This window comes from Orbicella franksi, chromosome 11 (assembly GCF_964199315.1).
Source record: "Orbicella franksi chromosome 11, jaOrbFran1.1, whole genome shotgun sequence".
Classification (NCBI taxonomy): domain Eukaryota; kingdom Metazoa; phylum Cnidaria; class Anthozoa; order Scleractinia; family Merulinidae; genus Orbicella; species Orbicella franksi.
The window spans coordinates 24,093,880-24,111,954 of NC_138155.1; the positions used below are offsets into that span (position 1 = coordinate 24,093,880).

Sequence of the window (18,075 nt, forward strand, 5' to 3'; positions counted from 1 at the left end):
GCGCATAATTGACTCAGTACTTATTAACCGAGAGTGAGGTGTTTACGGGAAAATCTCAGACCAACACCTTGCTGTATTGATCGAGCGATAGTAAGGTCATTACGGCAAGGCCGAGGTTTGAGATTTTCCCATAAAGACCAAACTTTGGAGGTTAATGAGTTGTTTATGATGTGGCTTTTTGCTTCAGTAGTTTATGCAGGTCCGTAATCGGCCCGTGGAAATTACGGGAGAATAATACCCTAGGATTTGCCAATCACTGAGAGCGCGCGTTATATCGGCTACAAACACAAGCCATATAGTAATATATACTTATTGACTGAGTGGGAGGACCGGACGGGAAAATATTTGGCTCTCAGTCAGGACGCACGGAACTCGCTGCGCTTGGTCTGTAACGTCCTGGTCAACTGTTATTTATCAAATGAAGTATCCAAAGCCATGTATGTACCACAATGAGACACGATGGGGTATTTACTGATACACGAGAAATTTAAACACGCCCCTTTTCTTTAATTCCTAAGTGTGTTAATAGATAGCAGTCTTCTTCTTTATGTGCCTTATGGTATAGATCCAACGTGCAGCCCAATAGAATGTGAAACAAACACGCCTTTCTATATTTTATATTGTGATAAAATAACTTTTAAGTGAGTGACACCAATTTAAGTTACCTGGCTTTTCACGATTTTCTATAACAAGGTAGTTTGAAATATGATATTTTTTAAAAGCTGGTTTTAGGTGAAGGTGATTGGGTGAAAAAACAATTATTTTTTCATACCGTTGTGTTCTCTTTGTTGAAGAGTCTGTTGCTTTATTGCCTTTTCCATCAGTTCCATTCTATCTTTAACATCCATGTCATTCTTGTACCATAACTGAAGCTCTTCCACGTCTCTCTCTGCCTCTGGTGTCAAAGGATCGCGCAAAAATTTGTTGATAGACTGCTCCCACTCATCTCTCTTTGCATTACTTATGCTATCAGCAATTCTCAATAGAGCGTCGCTTATTTCACTCCACAGCCGAGAAAATTCGGCCTCTGTTATTTCCATACTATGATTGTGACCATAAATTGAGTTACGGTAGTATTTTATCCGTGCTAAATCTGCTTCAAGGATGTGGTCTGCACTGTTTGGCAAATTGTCCCATCCAGTAACAGGTTCAGTAAGGCTGCATATTGTTTTAAACAGTCTGAAGATTAGGGTAATGTCAAAATCGGTTGACTGACCATAAACTCCCGGTGCAGGGTAAAGGCATTGCCATTCTGGTTTGGTGAGCTTTGCTGTTTTAAGCTGTTTCTTTACAGCGGGAGCACTTAGCTTGAGGGGAAGATCTGTAGGTGAATGAATGGAATCGAACTTTTCTCTTAAAAGTTTTACCCCTCCACACATGAGGAGTCGTGTTAACCGCTGGAAATATGCCTTTCCATCCGTTGAATGCAATGCCACATCAGCTAGGGACGCCATTGTCCAATTTCGTGTGTAACACTGCCAAACCAGTTTTCTTTAGACGCTGAGAATTAAATTGTATTAGTTAACCCTTTGAATACCAAACTTTCGCCAAAAAATTCCGTTTTTAACCGTTTAGTCAGGTTTTTTAGCTGCCAGGACGCTAAATAAGCCTAAGTTTTGCTAAGAAACCTTTTTTTTTACTAAAAGGAGAGATTTTTCGAGGATTAGGTACAAAATTGAGCAAAATTTCCATTCCGGGCATGCGCATAAGCCAAAATTTGCGTTGTATGTTCTTTCTGGCTGCCGTGAAAAGTTGGATGTTAATTACGGGCGAAGCCTAGAAATGGACCTTGATCAATCAGAGGCATAGTAGACCATTTTACCACCGTTTTTGCACCAAAACTGATAACGTTGTTTTTCGATTTGCGACGTCGGAATGTCGTCGATATCTAAACCTGACCATTGTACGGAAAGGCCTAGCCTAGCACTACTATCTGCTTATCAAGAATATCTGATGACATTTAAATTGTGACGTCACAAGTGGTACAAAGAGCACGACCATTAATTACGTATATGCGTAGTTGGTATTCAAAGGGTTAAAACCGTTTCATTTCACAACCTAAAGTAAGTGTCCCGTTTCTGGCATGTAGACATCGCCGAGTAGGCTATTGCTACGTTGCCCAGATTAGGGACTAAGCAATAATTATCAGAAATGGGGCTGTAAGACCAGGTGGCCGAGGGGGGAGGGTGGCACGATGTAAACTCATACCTTTAGGGAGGGGGGGTAACTTGTAAATTTCTTTCTGAAGAGCCGGGCGGACATATATAATTTTCCTATGGGCAAGCTGACTTAAAACTCGAAGAAAGGAGAACCCGAACACACTTTTCAAGCGATTGGGTTCCTTACCTCGACTGAAAAAAAATTACCAAAATATACTAGTAATAAGCAAAGATTAGGAAACGCGGGCGAGGACGATGCTTAGTGCTTTGCGTTACTAAAAATGTATCAGAGTTGTTTTAAGTTGTAATCAGTGGCGCATTGAGATTAATTTTTAATAGGTGTGTTATACATGGTTCTTCGGGTCATCACATATTTTGGGGCCTGAAGTAAAATGTTCCGCTTCGCGGGGCTAAAATATTTGCCCATAAGGTACGGCGGCCCACAGGGGACATGCTGCAATTTAAAAAGTTGCTGCAATTTTTAATAATTTGCGCTGCAAATTTAAAAGTTGCTGCAATTTTAAATGATTTTCTACAAACAAATAAAACTTGCTGCATAACAAAGGTACTTGCTGCAATTGCTTTTAATGTGCTGCAAATTGAAAAAATGTTGCAGCAAATATAAAAAGTTTGTGCTGAAAAATTAAAAGTTGCTGCAGAAATAAAGGTTGTTGTAAAAATAAAAGCTACTGCAAAAATAAAATGTTGCTACAAATAAAAAGAAGTCGCTGCAAAAATTAAGTGAAAATATAATACGCACGAATCATGGCTGGGGAGTTCTGGACCGATCCACGTTTTCATGGAAGCCATATTGTTTCCCTTCGATTTTGAAAACGTTGTGCTCTTCTTGTGGGGAAAACTGTCCACTTGAGGCCAAATATTGTCACAAATGTGGAGATCGTCAAAAGCAGAACGTCACCGAGCGGGAAGCTAGTGTCGATGAAGGCTCAAAGAAAGATGAAAGTGGCAGCAGTGCTAGTGGCACTGGTAGTGCAAGTGGAGCGTCAAGGTTGTTAAGGGTGTCTGGAAAACCCGAATAGCGAATAGCGAATAGTCGCGAATAGTGCGAATAGCGGCGAACAGTCGCGAAAAGTGGCGAATAGTGACGAATAGTCGTCAATAGTCACCGCTTTAGATCTAATATCCTGCGTTAATCAACTATCCAAATAAACAACAGAATTTCAGTGAATTTATTACCTTTTCTTCTCCGGACTCAGGCTAGGGCTGTCCATCGCCGACATTAAGAAAACAGAAAACACAAGGATAACCTCATAAAGACGTATTTACTCTTCTGCAGCAGTTAAAACAGAAGAAATCACGTTTAGAAAACACCTTTTGTCCTGATAAGCGTATGTGCTTTGTAGCGGGAAAATCCCATCCTAAGTTGCTGCGAGGTTGTCTGCGAGATACTTGGTACCCTTAGTATTTGCTACTATTTGCCACTATTCGCCACTATTCGAGATTGTTCGCCACTATTCGCACTATTCGAGACTATTCGCACTATTCGTATTATTAATATTCGCTATTCGTTATTCGGGACTATTCGCTGTTCGCTGTTCGCGACTATTTGCTATTCCACGGTCTTAACTCTTATAAGCCTCGTTGAGAATTCAGTTGAAATCACTCGAGTTTTGAAAAATGCAGTCGATTTGTTCAGCTAAGCATTTTTTTTTGCTGTAAAACACAAGAACAACCGATGTCGATCAAAAACTACCTGACCCCAAATGAAAACTTGCTTTGTTTGCCACACAAGATTTCAAAACTTCCATGCTTCAGTAAAGCCACTTTCGGTTTCGAAAACTTGTAAAAATATTAAGTTTGACTACCGACTCGACCGAAATTCATGGAGTGAAAGTGAGTTCGAATGGATTTGATTCCCGAACGACTAACGATTAACTATAGGCTGCGACTATAAACACGACGAAAACCCGAATAGCGAATAGCGAATAGTCGCGAATAGCGAACAGCGAATAGTCCCGAATAGCGAAGAGCGAATAGTACGAATAGTGCGAATGGTGGCGAACAGTGTCGAATAGTGGCGAACAGTAGCAAATAGTGGCAAATAATAACAAATAGGGTACCCAGTATCTCGCAGTTAACCTCGTAGCACCTTAGGATGGGATTTTTCCGCTAGAAAGCACAGACGCTTATCATGACAAAAGGTGTTTCTAAACGTAATTTCGTCTGTTTTAACCGCTGCAAAAGCGTAAATGCGTCTTTATTAGGTTGTCCTTGTGTTTTCTGTTTTCTTAATGTCGGCGATGGACAGCCTACTAGCCTGAGTCCGGAGAAGAAAAGGTAATACATTCACTGAAATTCTGTTGCTTCTTTGGATAATTAATTCACCCTGGATATTAGATCGGTGACTATTGACACCTGCTATTGACGACTATTCCTCACTATTCGCCACTTTTCGCGACTGTTCGCTACTATTCGCACTATTCGCGACTATTCGCCATTCGCTATTCGCGACTATTCGCCAAATCAATACCTTTACCCATTTTTAAACATACTAACTCTCCGCTGATCTACGTCCCTAATAATCAAAGACGCCTTTTTTTTTCAATCCACAAATGGCAAAATATTAGCATTTACCTTCCAGCCTTCATAGCCAGCGGTTCTCGAGAGCCAGGAAACGGGCAACGCTCTTTGGGTTCATCACGCAGTATTTCTCCCCGAATATTCGGTCAACATGAGTCAATGAGTCAATGAGACGGGAAAAATTAACGCCCGGGCGGAGTGTGGGGGTATTCAGCGGTCACACTTTTATATAAAAATACGTTGTGTAAGTGATCCCGTAAAATTAAAGGACATTTCACATGCACATATGTAATAAGACATACTTTTCCCGCGTAAAATGTAAATATGGCGGACGAAGTGGACGAGGAATATTTCCGTCTGCATTTACATGATTATAGAAAGGAAAATGGCTATGTCTTTGTTTTTTTTCCAGGGTGATCTTAAAGAATTTCTCGAAGAATATATTTCATCGAATTCAAGCTGCTTTGTTCTGTCAAATCGCCATAGTAAGGAATCTTACTTCAGGAAGAATGCGAATTTAATTTATGCAAGATTTGCCGAGGTGATGACGGAGAAGACTGGGTGGGCTGCGACGGGTACACCCCAATATTTCCATGGGAACTGCCTCGGTGTCAGTTATTCCAAATCCTCTCACAGCCATTCTTCTTTTGCCCTCATTGAGAACCATTTTTATAGTTGATTGCATTATAAACTAACCCCAGATTATTTGTCTTAAACATGATTTTTGTTTTGAAACGAGTCTTAATTCTATTTGTAAATTCTTGAGCCTCTTACCAGTTGTTTCGAACACGGCATAACATTATATCGATTCCATGTCAGTAAACCTAAAAGTGAAACTAAGAAAATACTCTTCTTTTTTTCTTTGCCGTTAACTTAATTAAACCTTAGTCAGCTGCCACAGTGATGGAACGTACTTCAGTTTGCCTTGGAAAAAGGCCACGTTTGTCCGCTTTAACTCGGAATGCTACCATTCGATTGTAACGAATTTTTGCCGGACGATCCGCGCGCAATGGCGTAATTGTAACTTATGTACAGGAGAGGGGAAAAAAAATTGAGTATTATAAATTCGCAAACAGAGGTAAAAATGATACCAGGTGTGCAACATTGAGCGAATGCACACTTTTGAAAGTTTTAAGCGTTATTCGATGACAATTGATGACACCTAAATAAAGTAATTGACTTCAAAGATCTGTGTGAATGGTACTTAAATATTCCGTGACGCTTACACAACATATTTGTTATTTAAAAGCATGCCCGCTCAATACCCCCACACTCCGCCCGGGCGTTAATTTTTCCCCAATGAGACAATGAGACACGAGTCAAGTTATGAGTCGGGTCAGCGGTTTTCAAAATTCAAAATGCCAAAATGCCTAAGTACTTCATGTACTCTTATTATAGTGTATTTAGAACTTCTCTATAATTCTCTCACATTCCCTGTGTTTCCCTGCATTCCTCCTTCGGCAAGGTAAGATGTTTACTCAAAGCTGAGTATTTTGACTTTGTTTGTCTGCATTATTATTGAGTATTTTTGACTTTGTTTGCCTACATCTTCATTATAATTAATTCGAAGAAGCGAATTTTTCGTTGACCATTTCAGAAACCAGATTAAGCGTTTTCATTCAACCGTTGCTCAACTTATTGTGGCGTGTTAGGATCCTAATGACATTTGTTTATTTTCTTCACCGTGCATTGTGAGAGCTTTGTAGTCAATCACAAATAAAACATGCTTTAGCGCCCAAGCTGTTGTCGCCATGTTATAAAAGAATAAGTTCATGCTTTTAGCTGTGCGTATATCGAGTTATGGATGCACTTGGGAAGTTTGGAGAGCACTCAAGAGGCTATCGCCTCGAGCAACTCTTACGCTTCTTTCTTGCTCTCTAAACTTCCCGTGTACATCTATAACTCGATATAGTCACCCTAAGCATGAACCAATTCTTCCGCATATAAATATTATCAAGTTAAGAAAATATTCAGTTTTTTATCAGGCACTTACTAAATGTATAGGGAGAGCTGGATAACAGGGAGCTAAGATACAATTATATATTTGAATAGCAGTTGATATATGAAGAAATAGATGACCCAGATATATTACTGTTCTAGCAAGAGTTTTTAATTTTTATTTTAATTATACTGAACATTTGCGGAAGCAGAATGCATCACTTCATCTGGAATTGCGTTGCATACTTTGTTTCTTGTAGAGTATTTACCAAAGTTTGTCCTAATAAAACTATTCAGATGTTAAAAATAAAGAATTCTAAACTTGATTTGGTATAAGAGTTATGTTAAGGGTGATTTCATTTTATGTATTTGAATGTTTCATAACATATTTGAAAATCCACGAGCTCATACGTATACGTGATATTCAGTTGATACGTTGCAATCAAAAAGCGCAATTATGTCCACCAGCCACAATCCTGGCCAAAATCTTTGGGACATTTTATCTTTTTACCAACAAATGCTTCTTGCCTTCACCTTCCCCTACCCTCCTCACCCCCAACACAATGTTGATGGTCGTCCATCTAATGCCAACATGGGCCACGCCCAAGATTCCAACACTGGATGGGGAAGGGGGGGGGAGGAGTAAATAGGAGGAAGATCTTATCTTATCAATTGCTTCTTGGTCAAATGTCCTAAGGACGTTTGGCCAAGATTGTAGTCAGCGTTTGTTAAAAGAAGAACAATGTACCATGTTTAAGTCGAAAGGAAGTAATTCTTGGTGGTTGATGCTAGAGAACGGAACGCACAGGGAACGCACGGTGTAATATACCAGCAAAAACCTTACGGATTCCACAGCAAAATACACGGGGGAAACTAAAGGTAACATAAGGAACACAAGACGGATACACTCAGGGAATGCACTAGGAAATACATGAGGAAACGCAACCTCAATCCCAGGCTCTCTCTCCTTTGCCTGCCTTGTCCTTGTAAAGTAGAGAGAGCCTGGGACCGAGGTTGGAACGGAATGCCCAGTGACAAACGAGAACACATCGGGGAATCCACAGCAAATGCAAGGGTAGGATGAGTTCCCTCCTACTTTCCCCGGGTAGTGGCCGTGAGTTCCCCCATATGTTTACCCGTACATCCTTTTGCCCAACGCAATCCCAGTAACTTCTGCGTGTGTTTTATTGCGTGTTCGGTGCGTTTTACCGCGAGTATCCCTTGCGTTCCACCATACGTAGCCTCATGTGTTTCATCGTGGGTTCCTCCTGGGCTTCCTACTAACTTCCCTTGCAATTGCTGTAATTTCTGCTATTGTTGTTCTATTACATACTAGGTTCGCTGCTCTTTCCCTTACTTTAAACGGCACATTTCCTCCCGGCGTGTCTTCCCCCCCGCCCCCCCGCCCCGCTGCGTTCGCCACGCGTCCCTGGTGGGTTTGTTATTAAGTTTATTGCAGCACTATAAAGGCCTGTCCAAATGGGAAATGTTTTGCAACCAAACATCATCGAACATTGTTTGGTGATCAAACGTGCTGATGTTGAAGTGAGTGGCCAAACGGTCAAAACATGTTTGATCAAACACAGATCAAACTATGAATACAAGCTGCTGAGCAAACGTGCTACGCATGCGCGCGCCAAACATGTTTGATACGGCTGTCCAAACGAACAAAACATCGCCCATCAAACACGGGAACAAAAGAAATGCTTTAAGTTGTTTGATCTAATGTTTGATGGCCTTCAAATTTTATCAAACACCCCTGAACATGACCAAACACGATCAAACAGTACCAAACAAGGTGGCCAAACGGTAAAATGTTTGGTCATGAAGCAATGTTTGCTGGTGTTTGGTCGCCAAACATTTCCCGTTTGGACAGGCCTTAAAGGGACACAGTCAGCTTTGGGACCGCGCTAACCTGGACACTAGTTTTCTCACTTTGAAAAAAGTTCACCTCAACCTGAAATCAAAGTACATCCGCTTCAATCTTCACAGTGTTTTGCTTGATTTTCAATCGTTTACTGAATAGCCTGTTTTTGAGTGTGCTTTTGCTCATTCTAAGATGCTATTTTTATCATATTTGGCTAAGAACTGTATGGATCGAGTCTCTGTGATATGCAAATTAGCTATGAAATAACATCTAATGCGCATGTGCTCCAGCTGACTCTGTCCCTTTAAGTCTCATTTGCCAGGAAGGTTCCTTAATGCATTTATTCTTCAGTCACTCTAAACCACCAGAACCGATATGTGAAAACTTTGAGAAAGCATTAATGACTTTGTACAGACGAAAGCAATTATAAAATTGAATGCAAATTTTCAAGAAGATAAAAGTTAGCAACGGACTTCATTCGCAAACTATGCTGTAAGAGAATAATAATTTTTGGAAGAGAGTTTTTATGACATCCAGAGTAATCAGTGGTGAGGCTATTTAGTCAAAGCCAAAGGCTGTAGGCTGATAGCACTTATGTTGCTCTGCAAGCAGAGACTCATTTGATCTTCCTGAAAAAATTGGGAAGAGTAAGATTGCTGGAGACTCTGCTCGCAGGGTACACTTGCAATGTACATGCACCAAGACCGTCGGTTAATTGTTTTGGCTATCAAGAAAAACCAAATCCGATAATTGTTTTATTGCACATTGTTACAGAGAAAACGTGGGTCTGACTTGTTTTCGGTTCTAAGTAAAATGATTTTAATCTTTGTTCTGAATGAAGCATTATTCAGTGCAAAACTCTACCTATGAGGCCACTGGGCCATTACAATCATAATTAAGTATAGTATAAAACCCCACTATGTACAAGATGGAATCCAAATTTTTCGAACCTCCAAGGAAAATGAAAATTGGTTCAAAAAATCAGATAGTTTGAGAAATCGGGGGTAAAATTACAGCGTTTGACTAAGGTGAGGAAACAACGTTTGGTTCAAGTTATCGGGAGGTTCAAAAACCTGAGGGTTTGAGAAATTGGGATTCACTGTAGTAATATTTTAACAATATTTTCAGAGATGAAAGTCCTGTCTGGCAAGTTAGTTGGGCACATCCTGTGTTTGGAAATCTCTTGGCTTCATGTTCTTATGATAGGAAGGTGAGTGTATTTAATAAGCCATCAGACAAATCCAGCATTGTAATTGTTTGAGTCCTGCAAATATCAGGGATTTCTGTACACAAACGTAATTGCAAGCATCATGTTGAATTCTTTGAACTATTTTAGTTGGCTTTGCCACATGTCCAGTAATTAATAAATAGTAAGGATTTAGATGCTAAAATTTATTACTTTGTGTGTTGAAAATAAATTTTAAGGCAATTTTTTCATTCATAATAATATCAAAACTAATACTGTTGTCATTTGCAAGAGGAACAAAGGAAAATTGTTGGCAAACTTAGAATGTTAAACATGAAGCATCACAAAATTATGGTAAATGTCATGCACTTCACTGATGCACCACATACACTTTGTATGTGAACATGTACTGTGATTGTCATAAACCATGTTATCTCATTCAGGTTATTATTTGGAAAGAAACTAGCAATGGATGGGCAAAACTTCAGGAATTTTGTAATCACGATTCTTCAGGTAAACAAAATAGATTCAGTCAGTTAGTCAGTCAGAGAATCAGGTAGTCAGTCAGTCAGTCAGTCAGTCATACAGACAGTCAGTCCTAGCGACAGACGGACAGACAGACAGACAGACAGACAGACCTACAATGTTGACAACACTTCCAAAAATACAAGAGGTTCCGTCAAGTTCAACAGTAATGTTTAATATTATTGTAAGTTGTCAACAGCTTTTGATCACACTTTTATAGAATAAACACATTATAAGTAAGTAAAGTAAGTAAGTAAGTAATTCTTTATTTAACATGACCACTCGCTTAGCTAAAAAGCTTCTTTACAGGAAACCCACGCAAAATGTCAAATGGTTATAAAAAACAATTGAAGCATTTTTTCTTTACGTGGTTTGATTTGATCTTGTTTCAGTGAACGCTATATGCTGGGCTTCTCCAGACTACGGCTTGATGTTAGCTTGTGGTTCATCAGATGGCTCTATCTCAATTTTAAGTAGTTCAGGTTTGTGTTTTGTTATTTTCTTCAAGAGTGGAATCTTTTGTTCCAGATTCCAAATTCTTATAGGCCATGTTGTTTTCATTTTCAGGTGATGGAACGTGGGAAACAAAGGAAATAAATAACGCACATACGGTAAGTTTGATAATGTTTAAAATGTCACTGATTCTGCCATGAAGAGTAGAACAAACATTCTCACACACTGAATGACATTTGTCTGCCACACAAGGCAACAGCACTTTATTAACAAACAACAAAACCGAAAACAGCATTTACAAGGACTAATGGTGTGAAATATGCAACATCAAAGCCTAAGCCTGTAGGCAAAAAACAGAACATCAACAATACTTAGAATGTATCAGATGAGCGCAGACTGGCAAAGGAAGGGTGGGCGGGAAAAGCTGTTGCTTGTATGGCAAGAAACAAAAAATTGAGTCACAAGACCTAGCATGACACTTGATATCCTAACTCAAGCCCAGCCCCCGCTTCAGTGTGTGAGAACCTAATTACTCACCTCTTTTGCAAGCTCAGACGGTGAGAAATCCATGTTCATCTCTTTTTAACACTCATTGCTCAGTTTGTCTTGATCTGCTCACTGTTATTAGCTGTCAGGATGTAGCAGATGAGTAAGAGTTAGTCTTGCTTCTGTTCACATGCATGGTCTAAATTTGTGATCTTGCGTGTTGTAATGATCAAGTACATAATTATTAATAAGCCTGTTCCAAATTAAAGTTTCTTTACATGTGGGGTGCATTTACATTAGTAACAGTTGTCATAATAAACTTGTATAATTACATTAAAATTATTTTGTACTGCAGAGAAAAATACAATGTGAGTAGGAGCTTAAGGTAACTGAGTTAAGATAGTAAGGTTCAGGTACATTTTGGATGAATCTAGATTAGTCAATGACTGGTTCTAGAACAGAGATGGTTGCAAGCACTGGTAGACCTCTTTGGTGACTAAACCTGCCAGATACAGGTGCTGTACATTGTTGAGATTGGCCTGTTAAAATCATGGTCAGAGCCATTCTGGCTATCAAAAAATATTAAATATTAAAAATATGATTTCTACTTCTTGTGTATCATTTTTCTGTCAGGTAAATGTTCCTTCAGATCTGATCACTCATTTCTTATTATGATTGTTCTTTTATTTTTCTTGTTTAGATTGGTTGTAATGCTGTTAGCTGGGCACCTTCAGTCTCACCAGGATCATTACTAGAGGTAATGAAAATGACAGGAGAATTCCTTAACTCCTGTTACTACAGCCCTACAGCCCAATAATTATTCTTCACTAGGAGTAATGGACAATGTGGAACAAACCTTTTTATTCATGTTCCATTTATTTAATTATCAATTTATTACCCATTAATTACTTGAGGTATAGAGTACATGTATATAGTATAGATTCAGGGCTGGACAAAAAATTGCTGACCGGTAGCAACTGTCTGGTGCAAGCAGATTTTCCTGCTCGGCAAGTAATGTTTCATTCTCACTTGCACAATGGGCAAAGGCCAAGGCAGGTTGTCTTTCAACTAAGTAAAAGAAAGGTAAACTAAGACTTCCCATGGCAAGCAAAATTTAAGAGCTGCTTGTCTGAAGGCAAGCTGGAATTCAAGTTTTTTTCTAGCCCTGATAGAGTAGAGGATTGCTGTCCACATACTCGTATTTAGTTTCTATGTCACAGTAAGGTTGTTCATACATGTACACCAAAAGTGTGCAGCAATATTTTGTCAATCTGCAATATTAATTATCCTTTCCAGCCATAATGCAACTTCTACCTCTGAACACTAATGTGCTAGGGCTGATCTACACAGCAAGACTTTTGCTTGCATGTTACATGCTTAAGACATTCCTGCCGCACAAAATTGTTCTTCTTAATCAAACCTACCGCTTACAAACACAATAGTTCCATGTAGCTGTAAAGACTCCCCTAGCTCAAGCTATGTACAGTTTCTCTTTTGTAAATAGTTTTAAATGCCTACTCTCAAGACCACACCTCGGTATTCAAGGTATTGCTGCTATTGTATGATTTTGATTGACAGTGAAAACATGTCCTGACTGAAAAATTCTCTAACCTAAACAACAGCTGTTGTTGCAGTTCTCAATGGTTGACATATGTCATTCTGCCCCATATTACACACAAATTGTTGACCTTTTTGCCTTGCTTGTGTACATTCTTAAAGAGGAATATATTAGTGTAGGTTCAACTGAAATTATTAATAACAGCTGCTGTTTGTTGATGTTTTTTAGCCTGGATCAAAGTCAGGTGTTTTAGTGAAAAGATTCGTCACTGGAGGATGTGATAACTTGGTAAAAGTATGGAAGTAAGTCACAATTAGTATCATTTTTCTGATCAGTGTGACTTTTGATTGTCTTTAAGTGAGTGTCCACTGTGTGCTAATCCATTTTGTTTGTGTAATATTTAAAGAGAGGTTGATGGACAGTGGGTGGAGGAAGAGGAACTAGAAGCACACAGCGACTGGGTTAGGGATGTTGCCTGGGCCCCTAATGTTGGTCTTCCTGTCAGCACCCTAGCAACCTGCTCTCAGGTAATGCAGTCATGAGTTAGGTAATAGATAGAGGGGTTCTCAATAACTTTTGTCGTAAATCCAAACAAAACCAACAACAATGGCTAATCACATCTAACAAACCTACTAAGCAGCACAATCAATGAATGACACCTCAAAGCAAGTTAAGACATCATAATCACTAAACAGGGAAAATTGTGCCCGACCAAGGTGCAATTTGTTTTCATTAATTGCATCTGACTGGTTCAGTAGGGGGTGGAACTCTAAAATCAATCACAAAGCATTATTTATGCAAAAACAAAGCAATTACCAATTACTTTCAAAATTTGGTTAACTGATCCTGAAATTGTTAAACAACAAAGTGAAAAAGTTCATTGTATCTTTATAATTCCAATGTTCCAACATGTTCACTTCTCTGGTTGGCGCTGGTATAGGGAATTTATTACTTTTAATGCTGAGCATCGTCATAAGATTCGTGCTATTTGTTGCTATACTTATGGCATTTCCAAATTATTTATTTATATATCTATTTTTGTGCAGGATTGTCGTGTAGTAATCTGGACAAAAAATGAAGTTGGAGGAGGATCATGGACTTCAAAGGTAATTAAAACAAAAATGTGTTTCTGAGAAGCACGTTGATGATCTCTGGAGATTACAATTCTTGTTGAATCCCTTTTCTTGGAGGTAACCACGTGTTGTTGTAACACATTTGCAGGTTTTAAAAAAGTTTGGTGATGTTGTGTGGCATGTGAGTTGGTCAGTAACTGGAAACATTTTAGCTGTATCTGGTGGAGACAACAAGGTAAAGAGCAGTTCAGATGTCCGTAATGCAGCTTTAAGGCTGGTTTTCTCTAGGGTATAAGGATTTCAAAAGCATTAGCTGACATACAAAGATGCAGTAAGTTGTTGACTATTAGCGCCTCTTGTTAGGACAATTTTGTAACAAAAGGCACTACTTAACAGCACCTTACTGTGTCTTCGTGTGTTGTTTATGCTTATCCTTGTACGCCAGTGAAAATTAACCTTTTGTCTCACAGAGTTAATATTGATGCCTTATTAAAATGGAACTCAAGGCCAAGGACATTACTTGGGGTTGTGACAGTATGGAAATTATACACACAGTGTGTGAGCATAATTAACAAATTAAGAGCAAAGTCTCTGTCACAACTGGATTTTATGTATTGTCACAAAAAGGAGAATGATGAAGTGCCTTATTCCAGAGGAGTTTTGCATGACATTCCAAATATGGGATGCATTTCTTCAGGGGAGTGTTGTGTGACATTATATTTGCAAACAAATTATTGATGTAAAGGAGAATGCACTCGTATTGTCACAGAGTCCCAGTGTAGGGTAGCATTGCATAGTAATCTAATTTTAAAAGGGATGCAAGGCAAGGAAGACTGTATTGTTGACACCCATGTCTGCTGCAAAGGAAAGTAGATATTAATTTGAGTTTACAGTCACTTTTTCATTTGTAACCATCAAGTCTTTCTTGCTGTGATCATGCCTTCTGGAACATGTCAACAATGAAATTGTTATTTAAACCAAGCCTTTATGACACTACTTTCTAGAGAAGATTGTTTTCAAAATTTTATGGTGTCATCAATGGGGTAATGGCATCTGTTTGAAAATAAAGCAGCAAGGCAACTCTATTTTGTGAAGTTGCTGAGTTGTTGCTGCTCACTTGGCCAATCTGGAATCAGTGAAAGTTAAACAGGACTTTTTCTTCCTGTAGGTGAGCTTATGGAAGGAGTCGCTGGAAGGACAGTGGGTTTGTGTTAGTGATGTGTACAAAGGTCAAGGTCAGGAGCCTCAATGATGTCACAGTGATGTCATATAGCCTTATATAGACAAAGAACATTTTTTAAACATCTAGAGAGAAAATGTACATGATGCAAGATACATCTGTCGTATGCTACACGGACAGTGGTGGAGTTTGTTAAATAGCAAGAGTGGAAGAGATTTGCTGGTGTGGGATTTGTGTGAAGAGCAATTTTACCAAGCACTTTTACATGGCTCTTTATCCTGGAGACTCCATGTTTCGTCAAAGTTTGTAGAATTATGTAAATGTAGATCAACTGTTGATGTTACTGCTACATGCATAGTTAAAATGGAACTGAAAAAATATACCTGTGAAAGACCTCTGTCCAATCATTTTAAGTTGACTAATCTACATTAGCATTTAAGAATGGTTCAAAATTATTTTGTTGTGAATAAACTAATCACACATTGCAAACTGAGGTTTATTGACTTGAAGAAGTTCTCATAACTAAAACATAATGAAGGCTTTGTGTTGAAGGAGGTTTGTGACGCTATCAAAAAGCAGAAAACCTTCACAATGAAAGTTACCCTGGAGCAGTGGGTTTCTTCTGTGTCCAAGCTATCTTTAATAGTTTTTGTTTAAACATAAGTGGTACAAATAGTGCAGCTTCAAACATTGAATCTGAATCTGATTGTTTGTTTGTCGTAATCTTTCCAAACCTTAGCCATCTTTTATTGCCTCTGATGTTTCTCTATCTTAGTGCACTTTCATTTACCCTGAGATGAAGAATCAAAGATTGCTGTTACATCACAGATTTTAGTCTCGCCGGAGCTTTCAACTTACTTTCAGCCGTTGTTTTCAGCGACATCTTTCACTTGTCTGTTGCTGTAGTACGTTCCGAGATTTAAAATCATAACTTGAGAAGAAAATGTTCTGTCATATTTTACAGAAGCACTGTCCTCGCTTTGAATTATGCATAAAATCACTCCTTTTGAACCTCAATCTCTTTCAGGGTACAATAGGTAATTTAGATTTCCAGATCTTCTTTGAGAACTAAAGAACTGAGCCCTTATTTCAGATCTAAGGAAGGCGTAGAAACCCTAGACTACAAGTAGTCCCTCTTTCGCTTAGTCCGTCGTGCGTAACGCGAAAGAAAACCGCGAGAAAAAAATGGCCGCGCGAAATCCTGGGGGCGAGAAAAACGCGAAAGCACGGCTATTATTTTATTTACGGTCTTGCTCGACGGACTAAGCGAAAGAGGGACTACTCGTAGTCTATAAAAACCCCTAATGCTTGTCACATCGCACTTGTGATATCAGAAGCGAGGTCTTATAGTTATTATTAAAAACTGGTTCACTGGATAATGCAATTCGAGAGTTTTCATTGGCTTAGCCATCATATATATGAGCAATTATACCATGCTCTACAAATATGGTAACCGTACGCGAAATGTTTTCGGGCGTTTACATTTTTATTTTAGTTAAGTTTTCTATATTTAGGGGCGTTTTTATTAATTAATTAATTACATTAATAAAACAATTATTCCACTCTCGCTTGTTGAATATGAAATATTATCTCTTATAATCCATCAAATGGTTTCGCTCGCGCGCGAGTGATATTCCCCAATTTTCAAAACCGCACGTGTTGCGAAATATACTTGAAGGATAATAAACACAATAGCCTCCATTTGGCTCAAAAATATGATCGGATATTTGTCCTTGACCATTATCTATTCCTCGAAGCTCACACGCTCTCGGAAAACTGGTCGCTTCTCGGAACAGATAATGCCCGAGGACAAATATCCGAGCTTATTATCCAACTGCAGCGAATACCGTCCAAATAACAGTACAAATATACAGCGATATTGTACAGTTATTTGTACAGTAGCAAATCTGTTTCCCAGACTGGTCGACGCGCGCACGCAAAACTGTCATACTCACCCTCTTTCACTGATTAATTTATTGACTACAGCAATACTCGTTGTTTGTATCTTGACTGGCCCTACGGGCTCGTCAAACACGGCACAACTCGTAAAAATATAAAGCGATACTACACAACCAAAACATCTAATAAGATTTTTTTTTTTTCGCGCCAAATGGAGGCTATTGTATTTATTATCCTTCAAATATTTTTCGCAACATGTGCGGTTTTGAAAATTGGGGGATATCACCCGGATATTCTCCAGTTTTAGCTGGGGAATATTCAGCCAAGTGACGAGTTTAAACTAATCGCGCGCTAGCGAAAATATTTGATGGATTATAATCACCAATGTTCACTTCGCTTTCGGCGAATAATTGTTAAATATAAATAATTTTCAGATTGTGGTTAAATCAGCTGAAAAGGCCTTTCCATAAATTTTCGAATATTGAAGGTAGCTCTGAACCCTACCTACAGAATTTTTTTAAACTTTGCCAAAAGTTGCGTCTTATCATGCTTATCAAAAAATGATAATACAAATAAATTTCACCGTGCCGTTTTTGAATTATAAGCCCCCAAAACTGTAATTAAGGTTGTTTTTAGGAGGTCATACTGTTGCTATGGTAACCTATTGGGTCACGAGCATGATAACAAGGTATTAACCAATGATTGGGCAGTTTTTTGATACCATGATTGTAACATCAAGTGATAAAGAGTGCTTATAACGACCTATCAAAATCTAAGTGTTGGAAACTGTTTCGAGCCATCTTAAATGCAAACTAAACCACAAAAAGCATAAAACATTACAAAGTTTAGAAAATATACAGATTTCTAGCAAGTATTTACTAAATGTATAGGGAGAAGTGGATATCAGGCCTCTAAGATACCTTTAATCTCGTAACAGTTGATATCAAAGATACAGATATACCACTGTGCTAATGAGAATTTTTTTCTTTTTCTTGTCAATACATTTGTAGAAGTAGAATGCTTAACTTCCTCTGGAATTGCATTGCATATACTGATTACTTTGTTTCTTGTAGATTATTTACCAAAGTTTGCCGTATTGCTAGAAATAAAGAATTCTAACCTTAACTTCGTATAAGAGTTATTTTAAGGGTGATTCAAGTGTCCCAAGGAATGTTGGCTAAGATTGCAGGTTGTGAAAAGAAGAACATTG

General features: G+C 38.6%; 2 protein-coding genes across 4 annotated transcripts in view; one reads left to right on the forward strand and one right to left on the reverse strand.

Annotated features, from left to right (window-relative positions):
• LOC145460429 (uncharacterized) overlaps nt 1-4,845 on the reverse strand; it is a 12,647-nt gene extending 7,802 nt beyond the window's left edge. The window contains exons 1-3 of one of the 2 annotated variants that reach the window (XM_081445246.1): nt 4,755-4,840; nt 3,357-3,450; nt 773-1,500 (exon numbers count right to left, since the gene is read on the reverse strand). In XM_081445246.1, coding sequence (XP_081301372.1) covers nt 773-1,454 — 682 coding nt within the window. In that variant the 5' untranslated portion in view covers nt 1,455-1,500; nt 3,357-3,450; nt 4,755-4,840. Of the gene's footprint in view, nt 1-772; nt 1,501-3,356; nt 3,451-4,754 lie in introns of both variants that reach the window. The other variant, XM_081445247.1, reaches the window with a different exon arrangement.
• A 1,144-nt stretch (nt 4,846-5,989) lies between these two features.
• Nucleotides 5,990-16,168, forward strand: LOC145460446 (protein SEC13 homolog). Of its 2 annotated transcripts, none has more exons than XM_081445282.1 (11): nt 5,990-6,165; nt 9,634-9,715; nt 10,135-10,204; nt 10,609-10,698; nt 10,784-10,827; nt 11,856-11,912; nt 12,942-13,015; nt 13,120-13,240; nt 13,760-13,819; nt 13,935-14,021; nt 14,955-16,168. In XM_081445282.1, the coding sequence occupies exons 1-11, from the start codon at nt 6,008-6,010 to the stop codon at nt 15,036-15,038; spliced, it is 927 nt and encodes a 308-aa protein (XP_081301408.1). In that variant the 5' UTR covers nt 5,990-6,007; the 3' UTR covers nt 15,039-16,168. The 2 variants fall into 2 exon arrangements, with proteins under 2 accessions (XP_081301408.1, XP_081301409.1); XM_081445283.1 differs by lacking the exon at nt 5,990-6,165 and adding an exon at nt 7,274-8,997.
• Nucleotides 16,169-18,075: the final 1,907 nt, after the last annotated feature.